Source organism: Phodopus roborovskii, unplaced genomic scaffold (genome assembly GCF_943737965.1).
Source record: "Phodopus roborovskii unplaced genomic scaffold, PHOROB, whole genome shotgun sequence".
Classification (NCBI taxonomy): Eukaryota; Metazoa; Chordata; class Mammalia; order Rodentia; family Cricetidae; genus Phodopus; species Phodopus roborovskii.
Window position 1 is genome coordinate 7,595,371 of NW_026126619.1, and position 23,058 is coordinate 7,618,428.

The 23,058-nt window shown below is 37.2% G+C and overlaps 1 protein-coding gene across 9 annotated transcripts in view; it reads left to right on the plus strand.

The window, feature by feature from the left end:
* The window catches only part of Osbpl8 (oxysterol binding protein like 8), a 112,294-nt gene that overhangs the window by 46,166 nt on the left and 43,070 nt on the right, over positions 1-23,058 (plus strand). For 4 of the 9 annotated variants that reach the window (XM_051206422.1, XM_051206420.1, XM_051206425.1 and 1 more), the window contains one exon: positions 5,263-5,403. In XM_051206422.1, coding sequence (XP_051062379.1) covers positions 5,263-5,403 — 141 coding nt within the window. Of the gene's footprint in view, positions 1-5,262; positions 5,404-19,021; positions 19,186-23,058 lie in introns of those variants that run through there. The other 5 variants (XM_051206423.1, XM_051206421.1, XM_051206427.1 and 2 more) reach the window with 2 other exon arrangements.

The following is a 23,058-nucleotide window of genomic DNA, read 5'->3' on the forward strand; positions in this document are numbered from 1 at the left end:
TCAAACTGTGAAATAGTGTTTAGGTTTGTAACATTTCTATATAATTTGATAGTGAAATTTTTGTTTTTTTGAAAATGTTTCAGAGCTCTAGAAGATTATCTTTTAAAACATCCAGTTTACTGTAACAAATTTTGCTGGTTTTGTTTTTTCTGAATAGGATTGCACATTGTGGTAGCTTTTGAATAAGCACGATAAATAAAACACGACACTTCAGGATTGTTTTAGCCCATCTCAACAGTTACATTAAAAAAAAATCATACCAACACTGAACTGAAAAGAACTTCTGGAAAGACCAATTGATAAAACATTAATTTTATAGCTGAAAGGTCAGAAGCTAAAAGCTTAACTATCCAGGAAGCCACAGCTGGCTGCCCACTCACTCTGTACTGCTGTTCCTGAACTAGAAAGCAAGAGCAAAGTGTTGTGAGTTGAATTCAGGTCCAACAAAATCATCAAAGTTTTATTTGATGGTATATTAGACGGAGGTTTTGGTTTTTATTGAATAACAGTATAGGAAACTGACTTAGAAGTTTCAGTCACCTCACTGTTGCAAACCATCTTTTGTGCTTTGGGTTCAAAGAAAGGGACTGAGCAAAATAATGGCAAAAGTTTTTCATGATGAGATGTTTGTCATTGTTGTTATTTCTAAAGAGAGGATAACTGGTGGCATGAATGTGACTACATATATTATGTCATAATGAAACTCATTTCCCACAATTAATATATTTTAGTAAAAAGAGTATATATAATCTTTGGTTTATGTTAGTTGACTTTTTCTCAAATACAGGTTAGAGTTCATATTAATTTTAATAAAATTATAATTTGAAGTAACACTAATTTTTAAAAATGCAACAATTCTTACTATTTAAAATATGTGGTATATTACATAGCAATATTATGAGATAGTAGAAAATTTTAAAGTAGAATATAAATCCTTTTTTACCCAGTTTTTCATTTTGCCAAGAATATTTTTAAATCTCTAATACCTTCTACAAATATTACTACATCCTATCAGTACCATTATTTTATAAAAGAAACCTATCAGTACCATTATTTTATAAAAGAAAGACATTCATAAATGATAAGAGGAGTCAGGTTACTTAGGTGCCTTATCTTAGCCTCCCTGTAGCCTACAGGCAAACACCAGAACATGCAAAATTCCTGAAATGTTTGAGTTAAATTCAGGAACTAAGGAAAGTGATAGATTCACACCTGGTACAGTAACCATAATATTAATTATTCCAGTGATTTCTGTTAGGTAGTAGGAGCTGCAAAGTGGGCTATTTGCACTGTAAGTGGAACCAGCAGAGGGCACTATAATGTCACTGTTGGCAGGTGAATCGCGTGTCAGAAACAGGCTGCAATGGTGATTCATTGCCAAATAGCTTTTCAGTTAGTTATTTAGCAGTTATTTATCAGTTGTGTCAATGGATACACACAAAAACAAAGTCTTAGGCTTCTGTTGCGATATTCTGCTGCTGTGCACCTCTTGTAGGACACTGGTGATGTGTGTTATGAAGGGCTGCTTTCGTCTGCAAATGGTTAATGTTTGTGAATGGGTTGAGACAAAACCAATAGGAAGATGGGCTTTCTGTCTTGCTGTGCAGCACTGTGAAAAAAGAGGTTATTTGAGAGATGGCATGACGACACAGATCTGTAGTTCCAGCATCTGGGAGGCAGACAGACAGGAATGTGAGTTCTGATCAGTTTGGGTTCTTGTTTCTTTTCTGATATGAGAGACTGAGTCCAGGGTACCTCTCTTACGCTAGGCAAGTGCCTTGCCAACCCTGTGTTTTACAGGGCTGTAACATAGTATATGTAATATGTTGAGAATTTGGGGTTTTGTAGTTGGTGTATTTCTGTGATTCATCTATGCTGTTTGATTCAGACATAGATGCCATATACTATTCTAGCTTATGCTTGTGCCATAATTTATTAACCCATTTTATTACTTTATTTTTTATGGGACAGAGTCTTACTGTGTAGTGCTGGCTTGCCTAGGATTTGCTATGGGGTATAAGCTGCTCCCAAAGAATAGTGATCTCCCTGCCTTTGCCCTCCAATCCTGGGGTTAATGATGTGCACCACACACTTGGCTAACTCATTAAAATCTTTACTTTAGAATTAGTATTGTTGCTGTATTTTATGAGTATGCGTGTTCTGCCTGCATGCATGTCTGTGCACTTGGTGCCAGCAGAGGTCAGATGAGGGTGTTACTACCCCTAGACCTGGAGTCACACATGGTTGTGAGTTGTCATGTGTTTATGGGAAGTCTAACCCGGGCTGTCTGAAGAGTGGTTAGTACTCCCATCCACTGAGCTGTTTCTCCAGCACTCCTTAAGCACCCCGTTTTATCTTTAGTTGATGAGTATTTAAACTGTTTAAGGGCATTAGTTTTGTTTGTTTTCTGAAAAATGTTGTTTGAAAATTCTTATCCTTGTCTTTTACATCATGTAGTAGTTTTTCTAGGTGTAAGAACAAGATTGTGTTGTATTCATCAAGTATGCGCTAGTCCCAAGTTGTCCCCACAGTGCTGGTATTAATTTGTATCCAATAGTGCCCGAGGTTTTGATGATCCCACCTTCCGCGTTTGATATTATCAGACTTATTAATTTTTCAGCTCTGACTGTGGAATATCCTGCTGTAAAACTTGTATCTACCTGTCTGATTATTAAGCAGAAAGAATATCTTTATATGCTTCCTGGACATCTGCATCTTCTGTGGAATATTGTTCAGTTCTTTTTTTTTTTTTTTTTTTTTTTTTTTTTTGTGATGCTGTTGGTCTTTTTAATTGATGTGTAGGAGCTATAGCTTGAAAACACTTCAGCTACAACCATTGTTAACTATATGGCTGTGAATATATTTTCCTGCCCAGTGTTTCTTCAGGTTCATTATGAGATTATCTGAAGAATTAATTCATAATTTTGATGTTGCAGTGTTAGTATTTATCAATTCCTTTTTTAACTAGCTTTTACATCTTTGTATAGGGAGCATTGCCTACCCCAGGTCTATAGAAATACTCTACTTTTGGTTTTCATGTGTTCCTTTAATTTCGTGGGACTATTCCTTATGTGTATTACAATGAAGGATGACATCCGTTTGTCTGGTATGCCCAAATCACTTGTCCTAGTGTCTTTATTATGTTTTTATTATGTGTCCAGACTACACATATGAAGGGGTCTGTCACTGTTTTTCTGGAAAGTTATTTAAATGACTCAGTTTATTGTGTGTTCCCACTATTAATTATAAATCTTAGTTATTTTTTAATCAATCAAATGAATCAGATTTAGTAGCTGGAGGATCCAAAATATATACTTTATGCTAATGAAGCTTCATAAAAATAAGAAAGCTACTTTGATTGACTTTTAAGTAAAATTTCACCACTTACTTTTAGTGTAACAGGAAGGAGTATCTTGAGTATGTCAGGAAGCAAATCAGGATTAAGGAAATGAGGCAGATAAAAGCCTCACCACTCATGAAACTTTAAGTGCTAGTTGAAGAGTGAAGGCAATAGTTAAATACCTCAGGTAATGATACGAGCTACCATGAATCATGATGACAGACAGTAGCTTGAGATGGGTGCACAGTAACACATAGAGATTGACTTGTGCTGCATTAAAACCAAGAAAGTAATAAATGGCACCATGAAGAAACCAAAAGACTTTTCCCAACATGTGGGTTTTACTGTTTCATAGGGTTGCATATCAGCTATTTACATTATGATTCATAATAGTAACAAAATGACAGTTATGAAGTAGCAACCAAATAATTTTATGGTGGGGGGGTCACCACAACATGAGCTACCATATTAAATGGTAGCAACATTAGGAGGGTTGATAACCACTATTCTGGAGGATCTGACACCCTTTTCAGGCCTCCTTAGGCATCCACACATGTGACATATACTTGCATAGGTACAACACACATTAAAAAATAAATCTTAAAAAGAAATAAAACAGAATATTGTAGGGAGACAATTTTAAGGAATACTAAGGTGGCCCTTATTACAGGAGCCAAATGGAATTTGAAAGGATACAGAGGTGTCAGACCCCTTGACTCTTGAGACAATGGATTTATTGTAAGAAAAGAAAGCAAGCTTGCTCTTCAGCATTCTCTCTCACTCTCCCTCCTTCCTTCCTTCCCTCCCTCCCTCCTTCTCTCTCTCCCTCTCCTCTTCTCTCTCCCTTGCCTCCTTTCCCTCCACCCCTCTCCTTTCTCCTTCTTCTCCTTTCTTTTAACCAGGGATTAAACCCAGGGATAACACCATCACTACATCTAAGCTACAGTGACTAACCAAAACAGTCTCCCTAAGTTGCTAAGGCAGGCCTTGAACTTCAACACTCTGTAGCCTGGGCCAGCATAGAACTTGTAGTTTTCTGCCTCGGCCTCCCTAGTAGCTGGAATTACAGGTTTGTGGTACCAGGCACTGTATAAAATGGAACGCTATTAAGAATACTTCCATTTGATGTGCATGTGATTTACCAATTCAAATGATAGTGACTCTTTATGCCTCTGTGTGGAAAATGAACTCCACACAACAAAGGATAACATGTCACCTGACGGACCACTTGATACAGTAGGCTTCTGGAAAGGTAATGGTAGGGTGGGTTCAGGGAGGGAGTTGTGGAAGTGGAGAGAAGCCATAGCATCCCAGATAAAAGTCTGAAGGAGAGTCTAAATATTGCATGGACACCTGGGCATGAAGAGTGAGAGAAAGAAAAATCAAAGAGCATCTTTGCATTTGCCCTGGGAAAGTGGGGGCAGAAGAGCAGTGGCACCACCAGCTGAGACAAAGGTGAAACTAAAATCTTAGCTAGTTGCCATCAAAAATCACTGTAGAAATTCAGTTGAACGTATAGTTTTTTCTCCTCTACCGATTTGTGCTTTCTGATCATTCACACAGCTGTGCATCTTTCCTTATACTTTCTGGCCATTTGTGCGTCTTCTCTAGAATGACTTGTCTATTTGGCAGATAATGAAGAATTAATGTTACCCTGTGAAAGATGCATAGTACATAGGGGCCCCTATTGGTTGAATATGGTCAATATCTGTAATTCTGTAATAAGTATATTTAAATGAGACTTAATCTGTCTATTCCTCTTGGATTTATGGTAACTGAACCTAAAAATAAAATGATAATGCAAGCATATTGAAGTAGTAAGATTAATATAATCATAAAGGAATTTGTTTTATTCCAAGTTATTAATTATGTCATAAAGCCCATGACTTCAGTGATAATTACTTTTCTTTTCTTTCCTTGAGCTGTTGTAGCAAACAGTGACGAACCTCAGCTTTTGACCCCAGGAAAGATGAGTCAGCGCCAAGGGAAAGAGGCTTATCCAACACCAACTAAAGAACCATACCAGCCATCATCTCTCAGTCCTGCAAGTCCTCACAGTCAGGGTAAGAAGCCTGGACTTCTTGTTTTCACAAAGCTGACATTTGTTGTGCCACAGTGCATTTCAACCTGGCTTTATGCAGGATTTGTTGTTATCATTGATTTTGCTTGGGTCATTTGCAATGGACTTAGAATACACTTTCCTTTCTATTTATTCGAATTCTCTTAGCCTCACCAATGTATTTGTTTAGTTGTTTCATTCTTGTAAATCAGGTATTCTTTTACTTTTTGGTCTTAATGGCCTCCATACATCCACAAAAAATATTGAAAACTTGAAAGAGGTTCTGTTGCATTTGTTATTTACTATAATATAACTTGTGGAATTAGAAACTTTTTCTTATTACGTGAATTAAGATAATATGTGTTGATATTAATGAAATTTTGTTTAACATCACTTCATGTACTTTCGTGTTTGAAATTTTCAAAATCCTCACTACTAGCTGTTTTGAGATACATGATTAATTATGGTCATCCACAGTTACTGTGCTATATTATAGAATATTTACTCACCCCTGTTGCTGGCACAGGAGTCCACACTAACAATCCTAACAGTCAGGGTGCAGGGGTAAGAGCAGTGTGAGTTCAAGGCCAGGCCAGGATACACAGTGATAACCTGTCTGCAGAAACAGGGGAGTAATGTTACACATTTGAAGCTGGTGTTAGCCATTCATTATCCCGCTCCCCCAATTCCTTCCCATTTCTAGTTTATAACCACTATTTTAGGCTGTCTTCTGTAAGACCAGTTCTTTAGCCCCTGTACCTCTGGGTGTGTGAGTTCTGTGCCTGCTTACTTCACCTACTGAAGTGTCTTCTAGTTCTCATTGGGTTGCTACTAGTGGTAGAATTTAGTGTTCTGTGGCTGAACATCACACACATATACCACATTTTATTTACTCATTCATGAGCATGTAGGTTGATTCTATGTCATGGCTACTGTTTCTCCAGTAAATATTGGATTGCAAATATTGCTTGAATATGATTTCCTTCATTTGAGTGTTTGGAATTGCTGGATCATGAATCATATTTTTTATTAGAAATGATGCCCCCCCTTACTATTTGGTATTTTTGCAAGTCTTTGTAATGTGTAGATTAGTAAATAGACCCCTGTGCTTTTATTTCTGCTTCTGTATAGTTAGCATGTTGTGATATGATGACTTAAAGTATATGAATACAATCTGGACATACAACTACAAGAAGAAGTCAGGTGCTTTTCTGTGTAGTTCAGCAACACTTGACAAACAGTACTCTTAAAAGTTGGAGGCACAACGGAATTGGAAAATACTTCCTGAACTTTCAGCACACCACTCAATTAAAACTGATCTGCTTCTAATTTTGTATTAAACAATATACTGCATGGTAGTGGTTTATATATTTTCATTTTATCACATAGAATACTTAAATCTATGTGTATAAAAGGTTCAAGATTAATAGTTTTTTTCACTGCTGCTTTGATATTTGTCAACAAAATATTCTTTTTCCATGAGTACATGGCAGTAGAGAACCTTGTGACTAATATTGTATTGCAAAACTGGCTGTGGCCTTGCAAACCCTGTGAAAGGGCATTAGAGACTACCACAATCCCTTGGTCTGTTCTCCCTGCTTTATGGAGGTTTCTGATACTCAGCCAGAGTGTTACTGCATAGTCTCAGGTTCCCTGCTGCAGTGGACGAGCTTTTACGATTTCAGAAATTGAGTTTATTGTTGTGTTTTTTTTTTTTTTATTTTTTTTTTTTTTTTTATTTTGGGTGGTTTCAGTTATCTGCTCTGAATAAAGGTTTGAAGTTGTTAAGTGGGAAATTACAGAAGTGAGCAACTCCTTGGGTTTAACTTACACTCAGTTCTGAGTATTGTGGTGAAATCTTTCTCGCCCAAGATCCTGCTCTGTCCTCCCAAGGATGGGAGTTATCCCTTTGTTCAGGGTATTCTACTGGATGAAATGCCCATTCTATGGCATGGGATGGGGAGCATTGCTGTAAGCTCTACTACAGTACACTGTTGTAATTGTTGTTTTGGTTGTTGTTAATCTTTTATGGTACTAATGTTTACATAGTGTATAGTTTGTATAAGGTTTAGTACTAATAACGGTTGTAGGAACCCACTGAGTCTTTGGAATGTAATACTCATGGATAAGGGGAAAGGGAACTATTATTTAGTCATCTTGTACTTTTAAAAATTAGGTTTAGACCTCTATTGTAATTATGTTGGCGGTGTCAAATTTTAATGTAACTTTATGAATTACCGTTTGAGATCAGGCTTGTTCAGCCCCTATTCCTCCGAGCCCTTCTTGTTTTGGAGTGAGAGTCCTGTTAAAATCGAAGCAAATGGGCTGTTATGCTATTGCATCTCCAATATTGCAGAATGTTCTTATTTGTTTGTTTTTGTCTCGTGCCTTTGACATCTCAGTAAACTGTCACAGTGCCTAAATAGTATTGGCACTTTGATTCCTTCAAGTATTCTTTAATTTGTTCCTTTACGTTTGTATTTCCTATCAATTGGGAGAAATGTCAAGATTTGGTTACATTAATTTTAACCATTTTTTGAAAAATGGTGTTTTATAAGGGGCATTGTATGTTCTGTCACACATGAGAATTCACTTAATTTCTGGTTGTCCTAGTGGGCCATGAGATTGTGTTGTAGGACCAAGTAACGCAACATTGAAAGTTGTTGTAGCTTTTCCTCTTTGACTGAGTAAAACAGAAATGCTATGTTTGGGGCCTTGCAAACATACTGTTCCCTATCAACCTTTTACCTGACAGTATCAACACATGTCTTTTTATAATAACTTAAGACTGATTTTATTTATTTGTATGTGTGGCTGTATGTGGGTATGTGCATGTGACTGTGGTACCTGCAGAGGCCAGAAGGGGGACATTGTCTGGATCCCCTGGAGCTGGAGTGCAGTCGACTATGAACTGCCTGGTGTGTGCTGGTAACTGAACTCAGGTCCTCTGAAATCATAGCAAGTGCTCTTAACCACTTGTAAATCTTTTTGCCAAAAGATGGTTGTCTTAGTTAGGGTTACTATTGCTGTGATGAAACATTATGACCAAATGCAGCTTGGGGAAGAAAGGATTTCTTTTGCTCACAGTTCCATGTAACAGTTCATCATCTAAAGTAGTGAGGGCAGGAAGCTGGAGGCAGGAGCTGATGCAGAAGCCATGGAGGGTTGCTGCTTAGGGGTTTGTTCCTCATGGCTTGCCCAGCCCACTTGCTTATAGAACCCAGGACCATCAGCCCAGGGATGGCCCCACCCACAATAGGCTGGGCCCTCCCCCATTGATTACTAATTAAAATGATTTACAGCTGGGTCTCATGAAGACATTTTCTCACCTCACCGGAGGCTCCTTCCTGATGAATCCAGCTTGTGTCAAGTTGACATAAAACTAGCCAGTACAACTGATCCCTTGTCAACTTGATACACAAACATCACTTTTCAATTATCCCTAAGACAGAATTTAATATTAATATCACAGTATAAGATAGAATAACTTTAAAAGTTCCACAGTCCCTAGACATTCAAACATATTAAACATTCAGTCTTTTTAAAATAACCAGTCACTTTAAAAATCCAGAATATTTTTAAATTCAAAGTCTTTGAACTGTGGGCTCCTGTAAAAGAACTTAAGTTAGATACTTTCTTCAAGAAGAAGAATCAGTGCACAATCACAATCTGAACAAAGCAAAACCAAACTCCAACTGTGTGAATAACTAAATGCCAATTGTCTGGGATTCACTCAAGATCTTCTGGGTTCCTTCAAGGAACTTTAGCACTGACCCATATGCACATACGTGCCTCCCCCACATATACATAATTAGAAATCAAGGTAATAGTTTAGAATATCATATTTCCCTGTGTTTTAAAATAAGATCATATTCATAAAAAACAGCAGAATCTGGTAGATAATAACTCCTGTTAGTTGAGATTATTATAGTAGCAGTTGTCATAACTATTTTGACAAAAATGATTCTACTTGGGAGAAGGTAGCCATCTCAGCCAATGCTATACTCCAGCAGCTTCTAGAGGCTCACTTAGAATTTTTTTTTAGCATGGGCCTGGCTGGCTCAGTGGCTAATGCAGTTGCTGAGCAAATTTGAGACTCAAGATTCATACAATGGTAGAAGAGAAATGATTTCCATAAAATTATCCTCTTATCTCTGCATGCATTGTGTCCCCCCAGTACACCATGTATTTATACACAATAATAATGAACAAATAAAAGAATTTCTCTCAGTGTAGGTAAGCCCATGCCTAATACTATTTTTTTTTTTTTTTAAATCTTAACTATAAACTGGGCCAAGATGGTGAATGCCCGTAATCATAGCACTTGGGAGTGTAAGGGAGGAGGACGTGGAGTTGAAAGCCTTGGGCTCTATGAGAGCCTGTCTGAAACAAACAACCCCTATAAAAACAAAGACATAAGATAGGTTAAGTCTGTGATGAGATGATCTCTTAACAGACAAGCATATCTAGAAAACCCTGATATCCTACAATATGTCAAATACAACCACTAACTCCGCTTCTGAGTGGAAAGAATTAGTTACAAAAGCACAGTGATTAATGCTGAAGACAAATGTCTTCTAGTGCTCTAATGCTTTTACATGTGTTAGCTCTAAATTCCCTGTCCCCTTCATTTACAAATGAGGAACTTGCTCAGTTGATAAGAATGATTTTCCTTGACCAACTTGACACAATGTATACAACAATTTTAATCTGGGAAAAAAATTTAGTCTACATTTTACAGATGCTTGCTAGTATAAGTTTTGTAGACAGAAGTTTATGTCCCGCCAATCCTGAAGCCATTTAGTTTCAAATAAACACACAGAGGCTTATTTTAATTGTAAACTGGTGAGTGGCTCAGGCTTCTTATAGGTTAGCTCTCTCTTAATTATTAATTCATTTCTATTAGTCTGTGTATCCCCACATAGTTTTGGCTTACTGGAGAATGCCTCTTTCTTCCTTGGCAGCCACATGTTTCTTCCTCCCTGTGTTTCTCTCCCAGAATTCTTCTAGTCTGGTAGCCCCGCCTATACTTCCTGCCTGGTTACATTCTGCCTGTCCATTGGCCAAAACAGCTTTATTCATCAACCAATAAGGGAAACATATATTCACAGGACATGCCCATCAGTTTTGGTCAAGTTAGTTGGTATATGTTTTAAGGCTTAAATTTCCCAAACTTTAATAATGGTGGTTATCTTTTGGTAACAAGCCTATTATGTGTGCACAGTGCTGTGTAGAGAGTTGTTTTGTTTCTTCTGGGTAGTACCTAAGAATCTAATTTCTGGCTAGTGATTGTAGTTTGCTTCCAGTGGTGATAATGTGTTTTAGTCTTTAAAGCTTTTTTTTTATCAATATAATGGAGAAATTAAGTGTTGTTACATACCCATGTTGTTTGAATAGTTAAAGCGATCTTTAACCCATCACATTTTATAAAGTTTAAGGTTGCACAACCATTTTTTTTTTTTTTTTTGAGAGTGGTAGGAAGGTTGAGACGTGGTCTCACCATTTAGCCCAGGCACTGACCTTCTGAGAGCTGGGGTTACAGACTACACACTGTTCTGAGAGTAACTCATCACCTCCACACTCCAGCAGCAGCCCATGAGCAGAGCTGTCCTGTGTGTGTCATCTTTATAATCTTTATTATTCTGCAAGCTTTGTAGTGGAGTCACATGTGAGGTTTTGTTTGGCTTTGCATTTCTTACTGGCTCACACGGAACATTCTTTCTTACACCTATAGTGGGCCTTTCATGAAATATCACTTCTTATTTGGCCTGCTTAAAAATTTGGCTTTGCACATTATTATTGAGTTTTAAGAGCTATTAGATATAATTGTGCCATCTTTTGATTTCTCTGTATTGTATTTTCTTCCCGTGCCCTACCAGTGTGGTTACTGTCTACTTGACAAAGCAGATATTTTAATGTTAATGAGGCCAGATTTTAATCTTCCCTACACTTTTTTTTTTCATGTGAAAGAAATAGTTTTCTTTTATAAGTTTTGAAGTGTCAGGCTATATTCATTCTCTCCCTCGCTCCTCACCCTCTTGATGCTTTTCTGAGACAGGGTCTCATGTAATCCAAGCTACCTGCAAACTTACTTCTGTTCTTACTATCTCACTAGCTTAAGTCAGGTCTTTATTGTTTTTATAGATGATTGGCCTGCTACTGTTCTTCTGTTAAGCCCTAACCTTCTAGTATGTGAGGTCCATCTTTCTTTAGAAAACCAACAAAAATATCGTTAATATTAGGTGAGATTATGGTGAAATAGAGGTTCCTACAGATGTGTGCATATGGCCAAAGAATATATGAAGCCTATAAATTAGATCTTGAAGAAAAGAACATGAATAAAAATAGAAAATTATAACTCAAAATGCCACTTCTTAATTCTTCAACCCTGTAATTGAAGAATGGTTGGATGACTTGCATTTGTGTCACTCCTATTAGTAGGAAGACAACAACTTCCTGTTACTTAGAGCTGTGGCATGGATTGGGCTGTGAGGAGGATCTCCTGGGAGCTTTGCTTAGCCTGGGTCTGCTCCACTCAAGAGTCTCTGGGGTGAAACATGGTAACACATGTTTATAAAGATCTCCAGGTGTGTCTCATGCCGCATCATTTGACCCAGCAAATGGAAAGCAGTAACTGAGAGCATACTAAGAGCACATTTGTAACGTCTTTATCTGCTTGTCAAGGCTCTTATGTCAGATTTTATTCTCCCAATTTCATGTATTTCTCTCCATAAACCCCACTAGATGGTTTTTTTTTCTCTGTCCTTTAGGCTGTGCCTTTTCCTGGTCTCCCATTGTAAAGTGTCCTTCTCCCTTATGGTTGCTGATCTTTAAACATAAAAAAAAAAACTTGTTTCTTTGATCTATCCGTTTGTTCATTGAGGTGGCACCTAATACAGGCCTGGATGGTTCCAAACTATGGTAGGAACCTCCCAAGTGCTGAGATTTCTGATGCATACTACCCTTTCTGGCTTCAAGATGCAGCTTAAATATTTACTCCTGTGTAAAACCTTACTAAATGATACTGCTATCTTCATTTTTAAAATGCCATATCAGTACTTTTGAGATTTTTATACCTTTCTCCGTTGTATGGTTATTATAGTAGAGTTATAGAGTTAGCTTCAAATTCAACAAGGAGGTTTGTAAAGGGAGTTAAATGTCTTCAATTGCTTAAAAACATAACTTTTTCTTTTGAAGTACAGTTTCTTCCCATTTCTTGGGATTTTCCTGTTTTTCTTTGGAGTAGCTGGAGAGACTGACTCTCCTCACTCATTTGTCAGCATAATTCACATTTGTCAGGATTATCTTTGCTATCTCTTCTGTTATAGCAATGACTTAGTTTCTTCCAAAAATTGAGTAATTTCCATATTTTTTCTTATCAGTTTATCTTACCACTAAACCTTTCATAAAATGTATGCAATGGGTGTTTCATCTGTGTGTGTGTCCATGTAGTATGATCCATGTACCGTGTGCGTGCCTGGTACTGTGGAGGCCAGAAAAGGGCCTAGCATCAGATCCCCTGGAATGGGAGTTATAGACAGTTGAGACTCATCAGATAGATGCTGGGAATTGAACTTGAGTCCTCTGGAAGAGCAGCCAGTGCTTTTTAACCACAGAGCCATCTCTTCAAATTCCCTCCCTCCTACACCCCCCCTCCCTTTATCAGTTTACTTCATGGTAGTCTAAGTACTATTACAGTCTTGGAAGGTGTAGGGTTGATTTATTCTGACCTGTTTGTTGTCGGAAAGGGCAGACTTGTTCACCAATTAAGCTTGGTTTCTCCCTTTGTCTGGTATTTTTTTTTTTTTTTTTTTTTTAAATAAGAATAGGAGTACCAAAGGAGGATGGGACTGAATCATAGCTCGTCTCATGAGAGAGACCCATTCCCTCCGGATCATATTTAAGATTTGTTATCAAGCTTCACAAAGTGTTGTGATTAGTAGCTAACCTTCTTTGTTGTGAAAAGCTACTTTCTACATTTTTTTTTTTTAAAAGGTAGCATGTAGATACATTGCTTTGTGTGAGAACAGCCGGTCTTCCTTGCTGAAAACTTCAGCCCATTTCATATTTATTTATTTTCTTACTTATGAGACACAGTTTCCCCATACATATCAGCCTAGCTTGAACTTACAGTCCTCCTTCCTTACCTGCCTGAGAGTTCTGGGTTTGCAGGCATGTATCATTATACCTGGCTTGAATTAATCCTTAAATGTTAAAGTTTTGAATTATTTCAGAGCAAAAGCCTTTGTTTAGTGATTGTCCTGGTTTCATTAAAGTTAACTTGGACCGTGTGAGTGTTGCATTTCTGTTATCCCATAATGAATTCTCTTAAAGCTAAAGTCAGTTCTCTCTTCATTGTGACAGCATTAAAAATGTCAGGAGTCTACGTGGACAGCCAATAGAAACATCAGTGTGAAGACAGTTTGCTTTGATGCAGCAGCTTTCCTACTGTAAAGGGCTGTATCTTGTCCCCCAGGGGACCATGTTAGGTGTTGCTGGTGTAATCTTAGGTGACAAACACAAGAGAACCTTCATTAAAGTGGGTCACAGATAAAGATACCTAGAAGTCACCTTCCATGCACCGAAGCAGTTCCTCCTTTCTTGGTAAGACATTTGAACATCAGAACTTATATTGGATCATAAATGCACAGATATGTTCTTGAGTAGTGTGTCTCAGGACAATTATATTGTCTAAAGAGGACTCTGATTTTCTCCTTTCCCATCTTTAACCCCTTCCATCTAGTGCTGGCACTGGCTCTGTGCTGTAAATAGTTTTGTTAGAAGTAGTGTAAATATGGGACTGGAGAGATGGCTCAGTGGTTAAGAGCATTGGCTGTTCTTGCAGAGGATCCAGGTTCAATTCCCAGCACCCACATGGCATCTCACAACTGTCCAGTTCTGGGGGATCTGGGACCCTCACATGCAGGTGAAACACCATTGTACATAAATAAGAATAAATAAATCATTAAAAAAAGAAGTGTAAATTATAGGCCAGGCTGTGCCAGTTCCCTAGTGCATTCGGTTCTGGGGTTGCCGGTGCTTTGGAAGATGAGGTTATTTTCTGGTTTGTAATTCCTTGTGTTTAGGAAGTTGCTTCATAGCATAATGAAAATCAACATCATATTAAGAACATAAGAATATTTTAAAATATTCTCTTGTAAAATGTTACAGTATCTATGTTTAACATTGCTTTTGCAACTTGAAAGCATTTACTGAAAATTAAAAATGACTAATCCAGCTTTGCTTTAAGCCAGACTAGGAGTGGGGGTGGCTCATCATTGCCAGGCCTTTTAAGTTGCTTCTTTACCAAAATAGAAAGAGGAATATAAGAATAATAAGGCATATTTTTCTTAAACTGTTGTAAATGTAGTTTTTCCTTAAGACACTTGAAGAATGATGAGATATTATCCATACAAGCTAGTTCTTGCTATCGGGATTTAATCTCTTTTGTTAGGAAGATCTGGGAGAATAAAATAACTGGCTTCAGTTCAGTTGTCATTTTCTCCTCTTCGAGAGCCAGAATTTCTGTGTATTTTAAAATAAGTATGTAGTAAAATTGCCATCATAATACGCCAATGAAATGTCTCAGTGAGTAAAAGTATTTTGACCAAACCTGATGATCTGAGTTCTGTCTGACCCCTGGGATCCAAGTAGTATGGAAAGAAAGAACTAGTTATTGCAAATTGTCCTCTGACCTCCATGAGAATGCCATGGTGCTCTTGTGCATTAGGCAATAATTTTTATAGCTTTTGTTGGAAGGAAATATCTTGTGTACTATGATTGTTCCATGAAAATATGTAAAATATACTTGACATTTGTAGAATAATAAAATCAGTACTTACACACATAGGACTGCAGGTTGGAAAGGGATAGTGCTAGTACTTAGGAATCTTCAGCTGTAACCCCTAATCCCTATTTGTTGTTACACCTGCTCAACAGATGGCCACAGTCCTCCTCTGTGGGTTTTTCTTGCCTTCTATTTATAGTAATGGTACCATTGTGTGTGCATATCTAAGAAATTTGGGCCAGGAAGTGGTGACACACACCTTTAATCCCAGTACTCTAGAGGCTGAGGCAACTGGATCTCTGTGATTCAAGGCCAGCTTGGTCTACAGAGTGAGTTTCAAGGCAGTCAGGGCAAAACTGTCTTGAAAAAAATACATATTTATTTGGAAGCACTAAGTAGTGTTCAAAGAAAAACTTTAGATAAATGTAATATTTTATTTGAGCAAGGATAATTTATGTATCATACAACACTTGGCACTGAACATTGGTAAAACTCAGAAGAGGAATACAAAATAGATTTTTGCCTTATTTGAGAATGGCCTGATCAGATTGGTTGCCTGTGACTGGCTGAAGCTTTGTGATCTTGGCTGAGATCTGACTTTCTGTTGTAAAATTAGACAGAGTTAAGTTTGCATTCACTTGTAAGCAAGTTATTTTGTAGTTCATTCTGTAAGAACTCAAGTTACAGAGATATCTTCTGCCTGTTTACCAAGTTTACTTGTGCAAAGAAGGGGCCAGCAGTACCAGACAAGAATAAGCCCAGAAACTCTCTGGGTCATAGCTTGCCTTTGATTTCCTTGAGAATTCAGTAAGAGTCTTGTTATGGTTTGGATATAAACGAACACAGAGGCTCATGTGTTTTATGCTTGGTCCCTGGGTATTGGTGCTATTGAGGGATAATTGGATCCTGAGGGCCTTAATGCCATCTATGGATCAAATGTAGATAAACCCCTAGTTCTGAATAGACTATAGGTCCATCTTGTCCTCTTATCTCCCTTGGCTTTCTGGCTTCTGTGAAGTGAGCAGCTTTTGCTACATGCTTTTGCTACACCACCATGATGTTCTGTCTCACTACATGCCTTAGAAACAAGGCAAGCCAAAACTAACATGGGCTAAAACCTCTGAAACCATGAACCAAAACTGTAACTCTTCTCTTCATATTGCTTTTGTCAGTTATTTTGCCATGGTCATAAAAGATAAGAGCCTCTGTGGAGAGAGATTGGGCAGAATCACTAGTGAGTCCTGGAAAACACAGGGTTCAACATTACTTGCAGTTTGGTTCTGGTCAGTAGCAGGAATACGGCAGAAGTATTTGACACTATTTAACTCATAATAGCCTATCAAGAACAGATGACAAGTAGGACACGTCATTGTACTACAAGTATTCTCAAATGTGAGTCTAGGGAAAGAGACAGAATTCTGGTATACACTAGGATAAGTTTAAGGTCAGAGAACAACTTGGGCAAAGCTGACCCAAGCACTTCTCTCTGAGAAAGATGATGCCATGACAGGGGACTTTTCAGTGAAAGCAGCTCAATGTCACATTGTGTTGATTTAGTGTCACTTTATGCACGGTATATTGCCGGTATAGTCTTTTCCACCGAGTACCCTGGGACAGAAGTAAGCCCAAGAGAAAATTATTTACAGGAGTATTTTCTTGCTTCTCCTCACAAAAAGAGACAGTGAAGCCATCCCGAACACTAGATACATTTGTACAGTGAATTGGACTCTACTGTAGAGCCTGAGCTGACAAGGGATGCACTAGAGAATTCTTTAAAAAGCACACATCCAGAACAAAGAAAATGGAAAGTTCGGTTGTGAGTCCATGGTATCTAGAAATACCTTTAGTGTATTCTAAGACGTAATGGAGAGTTTGGCAAGGTTGGATTTAAATGAGGCGCATTTTTGAGGTATTGAAAACACTGCGTGTATGTCTGTCTTGATTCTAGTATTATTAAATGAACTTTTAAAATAATTAGTAGCCCATTTGATACATAACCCAGTGTAATATAGTGTTGTGAATTGTGTATAAAAGGGTTATTTGCTATAAATACTGGCACATGGCTTGGTTTTTGTGCCTCTGCAAGACCATGCATGACTGTGAATCTCAGGTTCAGTTGTTAAATTTGTGTTGTAGGTGCATTCCCATACTTGTTTATTTTCTTTGGAAAAGCTTCTTTCTCCTCTGTCATTCCATATTTTAGGAGAAAACATATTCTAATATTTTTACCTTGCCATTTTAACCTCAAACCTTTATAGACTTTACCTAATAATCCTATAATATAGATGCTATTCTTAGCATTTTATATTTAAAACAATGGAGACCCTATTAAATTAAGCTGTTAGAGGATAATGCCTTTTGTGATAATAATCTTCTTTATTCCTTGAAAGGCAAGCACCAACTACACGAGTTAATTATAATTGTCGTATTGCCTACAGTTAATAGTAATTCACATTTTATGATATGGGGAAGAATAAAACATTGTAAAAGCAGAGACCCTCATACATCAAAATTGCAGCTTTTATGGGATTAGCCATAAACTTCCTTCCACAATAATTTTCAAATGACTTTGAGAAGGGAAAACAAAACAAACAAACAGACAAAAACCAATTTACACAGGAAATCCAGTTGTGTTTTATTTCTCTGGTTTTGAGGCAGGGTCTTGCTGTGTAGCCCTGGGTAGCCTGGAACTCATCACGTAGACCACCTGCTTTTGCCTCCCAAATGGTGGGAATTAAAGGTGTGCACCACCATGGTCATCAGACATCAGGTTTTAAAATGCCTTTTCTAATAAGGAGAACACTCTTAGATTATGTAGAATGATGTTTTATGTGACCCAAGAACCAGTCTTGAAGTGTGTGCGTGCGTGGTAAAGAAGACACTGAATCTTTGGTCAAAGTCCTTGGAAGAATGAACATCGAGTTTAACGTGAATGAAGTAGGGTAGGGTCAGGCAAAGGTACTTTAATAAATAAAGAAGAGTTCTTGGGGATTTTTAACAGGGATGCATGAGGAGATGGTATAGTTTATTATAGCAATTTACTTGTTTATAAGTGGGCAGAAGTCATTGATAGGTGATGTATTTTAACAGTTCAAACACAACGGAGAGGAACTGTAGCAGCTAATGCTTCAAGGACTTATGTTTGAGCACACGGCATTATTATGGAGTCATTTTAATCTACTGTGTTGATTGGTTCGCATTAACGTTGTCTTAATGACCCCTGTAAAATGTGCATGTTAATTCTCTGCGTGAGCAGTTGTGATCCATGAGAATTGTACTTGAAAGAATACCTTTCCTTATGAATTCTTAATCATGGGCAAGACAAGCGGCAGATTAGATATAAATCTAGAAGCTTCAGGGAAGATAAAGAGTATAATGTTGAGATCTGTGTTTGAAGTAACCAAAAGCTGGAAAGAAAAGAGTCGGAAGAGGAGGGAAGTGTGGCCGGATACTACAGAGACATTGATGTGGTAAAGGGCTCGTCATTTTGCGACGAGACCCTAATACTTCATCCAACATGGCTAAGTATTGATCTTGCTTTGTTTTCCTAAGACAGCAGTTCAGTGGAGGGCATCATTCTCCTGATACAAGCGTAAAACATTAGTGGAATAGCCCTTTAATCAATTCATTTGTGAAAAGAAATCAGTAGCTTGGCTCAGTGCCTTCCCTGTCAGTCTCCCTATCTATTTATTGCTGATTTGACAGTCTCTAGTCCTCCTTTGCTGTTGGATGTGTGTGTCCTTTGTTTGTGCTGGAGGTTTTGCCACATTTGGACGTGAGAGAAAAGCCTGTCTGTGCCATATTGGGCTAATTAGCCTCTGGGTGAGCATATACATTCAGCAGACGTGTAAACCATGAAAGAAGAGGGCTCACAGCAGCGTAGATTTTCTTCATGTGCTGTGGTTTCCTCTGTTTTATTTCCTCCACGAATTGATGGCCGAAAGCTTGTCCGGAATGCTTCATTTGGAGGATACAATGAACTTTCCCCTTCCTTGCAAGGTTTGTTTGTCTAATCTTGCATTCTTGCCTTAATTTCTTGCATGTTCTTAAGGAAAATCAGCCAGGGATTTTAAAATCTTAGTGTTGTGCTTCATGTAAACAATTCTGTTTTGAAAGCATAGATTTCAGGCACTGTTTCTCTATGGCCGGGCTTTCCCATGTTCTCCCAGAAGTCTCCTGCTAAGACTTGAGAGCTAACGAGTCAGTGAAATAAGAACCTTAATTCTCATTGTGTGCATTCTGACTGAATTGTAGAAGTGAATTAAAACATTTCTGAATTGACATCTAATACAAATGTAGTCTATAAAGAAGTGGTATAGACAGAGGTTTTAGATGAAACCCAGATATTTAACACTAATATTTAGCCATTTCCATAAAGTAGAATTATAATTGATGTTTAGCATATATGCTAGTCTTAAAGTCTTTTAATTCTTGACTATAGTAAAGTTTTCCATCTAAGTATAAATTTGTTGCTAGGCTTATTCATTCGGAGATAATTTTTGCTGAGAAAATTATGTATGTACATGGTAATATTAAATAAAATTAAATGCTTTACAGTTATTTAGTCATTTAATGATTGGTCAATAAGATATAGACAACTTGAGCTTTTATTGATATTAAGGTAAATGGTTATGCATTTTAATATGTTTTGTAATTTTTAGATTATGAAAATTAAAATATAGCTTTTTTCTTGCATTAAGTTTTTTTTAAATATTCGTGTTAAAGAAATATTGACTAGAATTTATATGTATTTTCCTGACATCTACATTTGTTGAATTTTAAATAGAGTTCTGTTTTATCCCTAACCTGTATTTTGGCTTTGTGACTAAAGATGACTATAACTTTATGCATTATTTCAGGATAACCTAACTGATTAAATAATTATAAATTCAATAATTTCATATTCTTTTCTAACAGTGTTTTCAAAAATAGCCACGGTTCTAAGCAGTACCTAAGTAGCCTAAGCTTTGAACCGTATTTAATCGTATTGTCTTCTTAACATAGTGATCATGCTTCTTGCTCATGTCCTTTACTGGTGTAAATTTCGGTGTTTTTATGCAGAAGTGGCTTTAAAATACACTGTATTGGGGCTTTTAGATACTGTTAAGTACTGCCTTTGCTTATACAGTGACACTTGGTTCTTTTTATATTTGCTTTCTTGACTATCTTAAATCATTGCTAGGTATGATAGCACAAATAGCACATGCTGTTTGTTGACCTTCATACTACAGATCTGCTTAATATTGAGCAATAATCGGTGCAATAATCGGTGACTTTAGTATTAAATCAGTAAAAAAACTTCACTGTTTGAAAGTTTGGCATATACTTAATTAGGTGATTAAAGGCATAACTATGAGTTTATCACATCAAAGTTAAAATGATTCTTGGTGGTAGCTTTGTTTTAATAGATGAGCAAATGATTTGCTATGTCTCTCTGTTCTTCCAGTATAGAAAATCATGTAGGGATGCTTCCATATTCTGTGGTAAAGGCTCTTCAAAAAATCAGCTTTATCAGTTAAGCAGTAGAAGCAGGTACTCTAGTGAAAGGGCTTTTTGTTATATATTAAGTTAAAGGTAGAAAGAAATATATATCTGATGAAGTCTTCTGAGATAATTTATTGTACTGAAAAATTACCCTAAATGCATATGCTTTCATCTAATAGCATGAAAGTGGAAACTAGCTCTACTTTATTGATATTTAAAGATAACTTTGTCTCACATCATTTTTTTCATTTTAATTTTCATCAGAAAGTTGAAAGTTGTTCTGTTTCTGCTTCCATCTCTGTCTTTCTCTCCCCAGACCATTCTACCTCAAGAAATTGTGTTGTCTTAGCTCTGATAATGAGCTGTATCCTAGAGGTCCACCCTTGCTTGTATATGCATAGTACTGTGATGCTATTATGGTCATTGCACTTATTTCTACAGTACTACCAAAGAATTGTTGGGAGCCATTGGCAAAGAAATCACCGATAAAAGGCTTTAAGCTCCACTGCAGGCTTTTAAAAGTACTTTTTACTTCTTAGATTTACAAAATTACAATTATTTGGGGCTGAAGAGAGATGACTCAGTGGTTAAAAGCACCAGCTGCTCTTGCAGAGGACGTGAGTTCAATACCCAGCACCCACGTGGTGGCTAACAATGCCTGTAACTCCAGTTCCAGGGGTTCCCCCACCCTCTTATGGCCTCTATGAGTACCAGGCTCGTACATGGTATATATAAATACTTGCAGGCAAAATACCCACACATGTATAATACAATTTTAAAAATAGCAATTACTCATCGGATGTGTGTGTGGTTTGGTGAATAGAGGAGCATGCTGTGGGCCTGTGGAGGTCAGAGAACACCTTGCAGGATTTGATTTTCTCCACCCTGCAGGTACTAGAGATTGTACACAGGTTGTCATGCTTAGCATGATGGCAAACATTCTTACTTGCTGATCTGTCGTGTTGGCTTTCTTAGCAGTTTTTTTCCATATAGTATTTTAGTTCTTAGATATTCGGCCTAGTGTTTGTGATAATTCTATATTTCTTAGTAGATGGCTGTTAAATCTGCATTTGTAGAAGTATATCCAATTTTTAAAAGACTGAAGCAACATAAAATTTGCTTTTATGCCATATCTAAATGTTAATGATTAACAAGCCAAGGTTGTTTCTGGAGTGTACCTTGTCAATGATACTAGCATTCATATTCTTTAGAATATGAATACTTATAGCCAGGATTCTGTTGTATTAAAAGAAGTAAACTCTATGTACTAAGAAATCTAATGTCAGATTTATTTAGATGAGAAACTGAAGTCATAGAAGCTAAACAAAATGACATGGATTGAAAATTGAATGATAGAAAAGTTCTACTCAGTAGAATTCTTGTGGTCCATGGTTGCTCCAAATTTGAAAACTTTAGAAGAACAAAGGAATCTGATAGGTGTTTTAAATGCCACATTCCATGTGATTAATTTGATTTTGGTTGAAGTGTAATTAGGAAATTCTTCTGTGTTATCGTTGAGAACATTTTAGAAAGGCATTAATGGTTTTGTTTTTAGAGTGTGTCTATGGCACTCTCTTTAGACTCTTCTGGTGTTTTCCCCTGTAGAAAATGGAACCTTGGGTTAAACTGCCTGTTGTTCAAGGTCTCAGCGAGTGAATGATGTATCAGGGCTTGGAGCTTCAGTGTTTGCTCTTGTAACTGTTCTACTGCCTTTCTCACAAGCAGTTACCACAGTACCACACCTTTATGTTTGCCTGCTTGACGCCTCTCTAGACAGTAACTTTTTCTGACAAGTTAATTAATAATAGGAAACCTTAACTGGGCACTGAGGGCACAGGACAACAATGTGTTCGGGCAGGCTCTCATTAAGTAGTCTTGGCTTTCCTGGAACTTACTGTGTAGACCAGATTGGCCTCAAATTGATAGAGTTCTACCAACTTCTGTCTCCCAAGTGCTGAAATTAAAGATGTGCACCACCATACCTGGCCACTACTAAATATTTTTGACAAGCCCCAAAGGTCCTAATAAATACACTTTCATGGCATGTTTTTTTTTTTAAAGGTCCTGATAAATAAACTCATATGACTGATTTTTTAAAGATAGATTATTTTGTCCCTTTTTAGGAGTTCAGATCTAACTAGTCTCAGAGGAGACCTAGTGTAAACACTAGCAACAATGTTTTACATTACTGTCTTGGTATTTCCCTTGGAAGCCCAGTGTGCAATTAGGAAATTGTTTAGTTTTAAGACTTTTTTAAAACTGGAGTTGAAACTGAAAGAATTTGGTCAGATTTGCATGTTTTAGAAAGCATTTAACTCACTCTATTTATAGTTAAAACTATGGGTAAAATGAAGTTAATCATATGATATGAAGCTAATAATATGATTC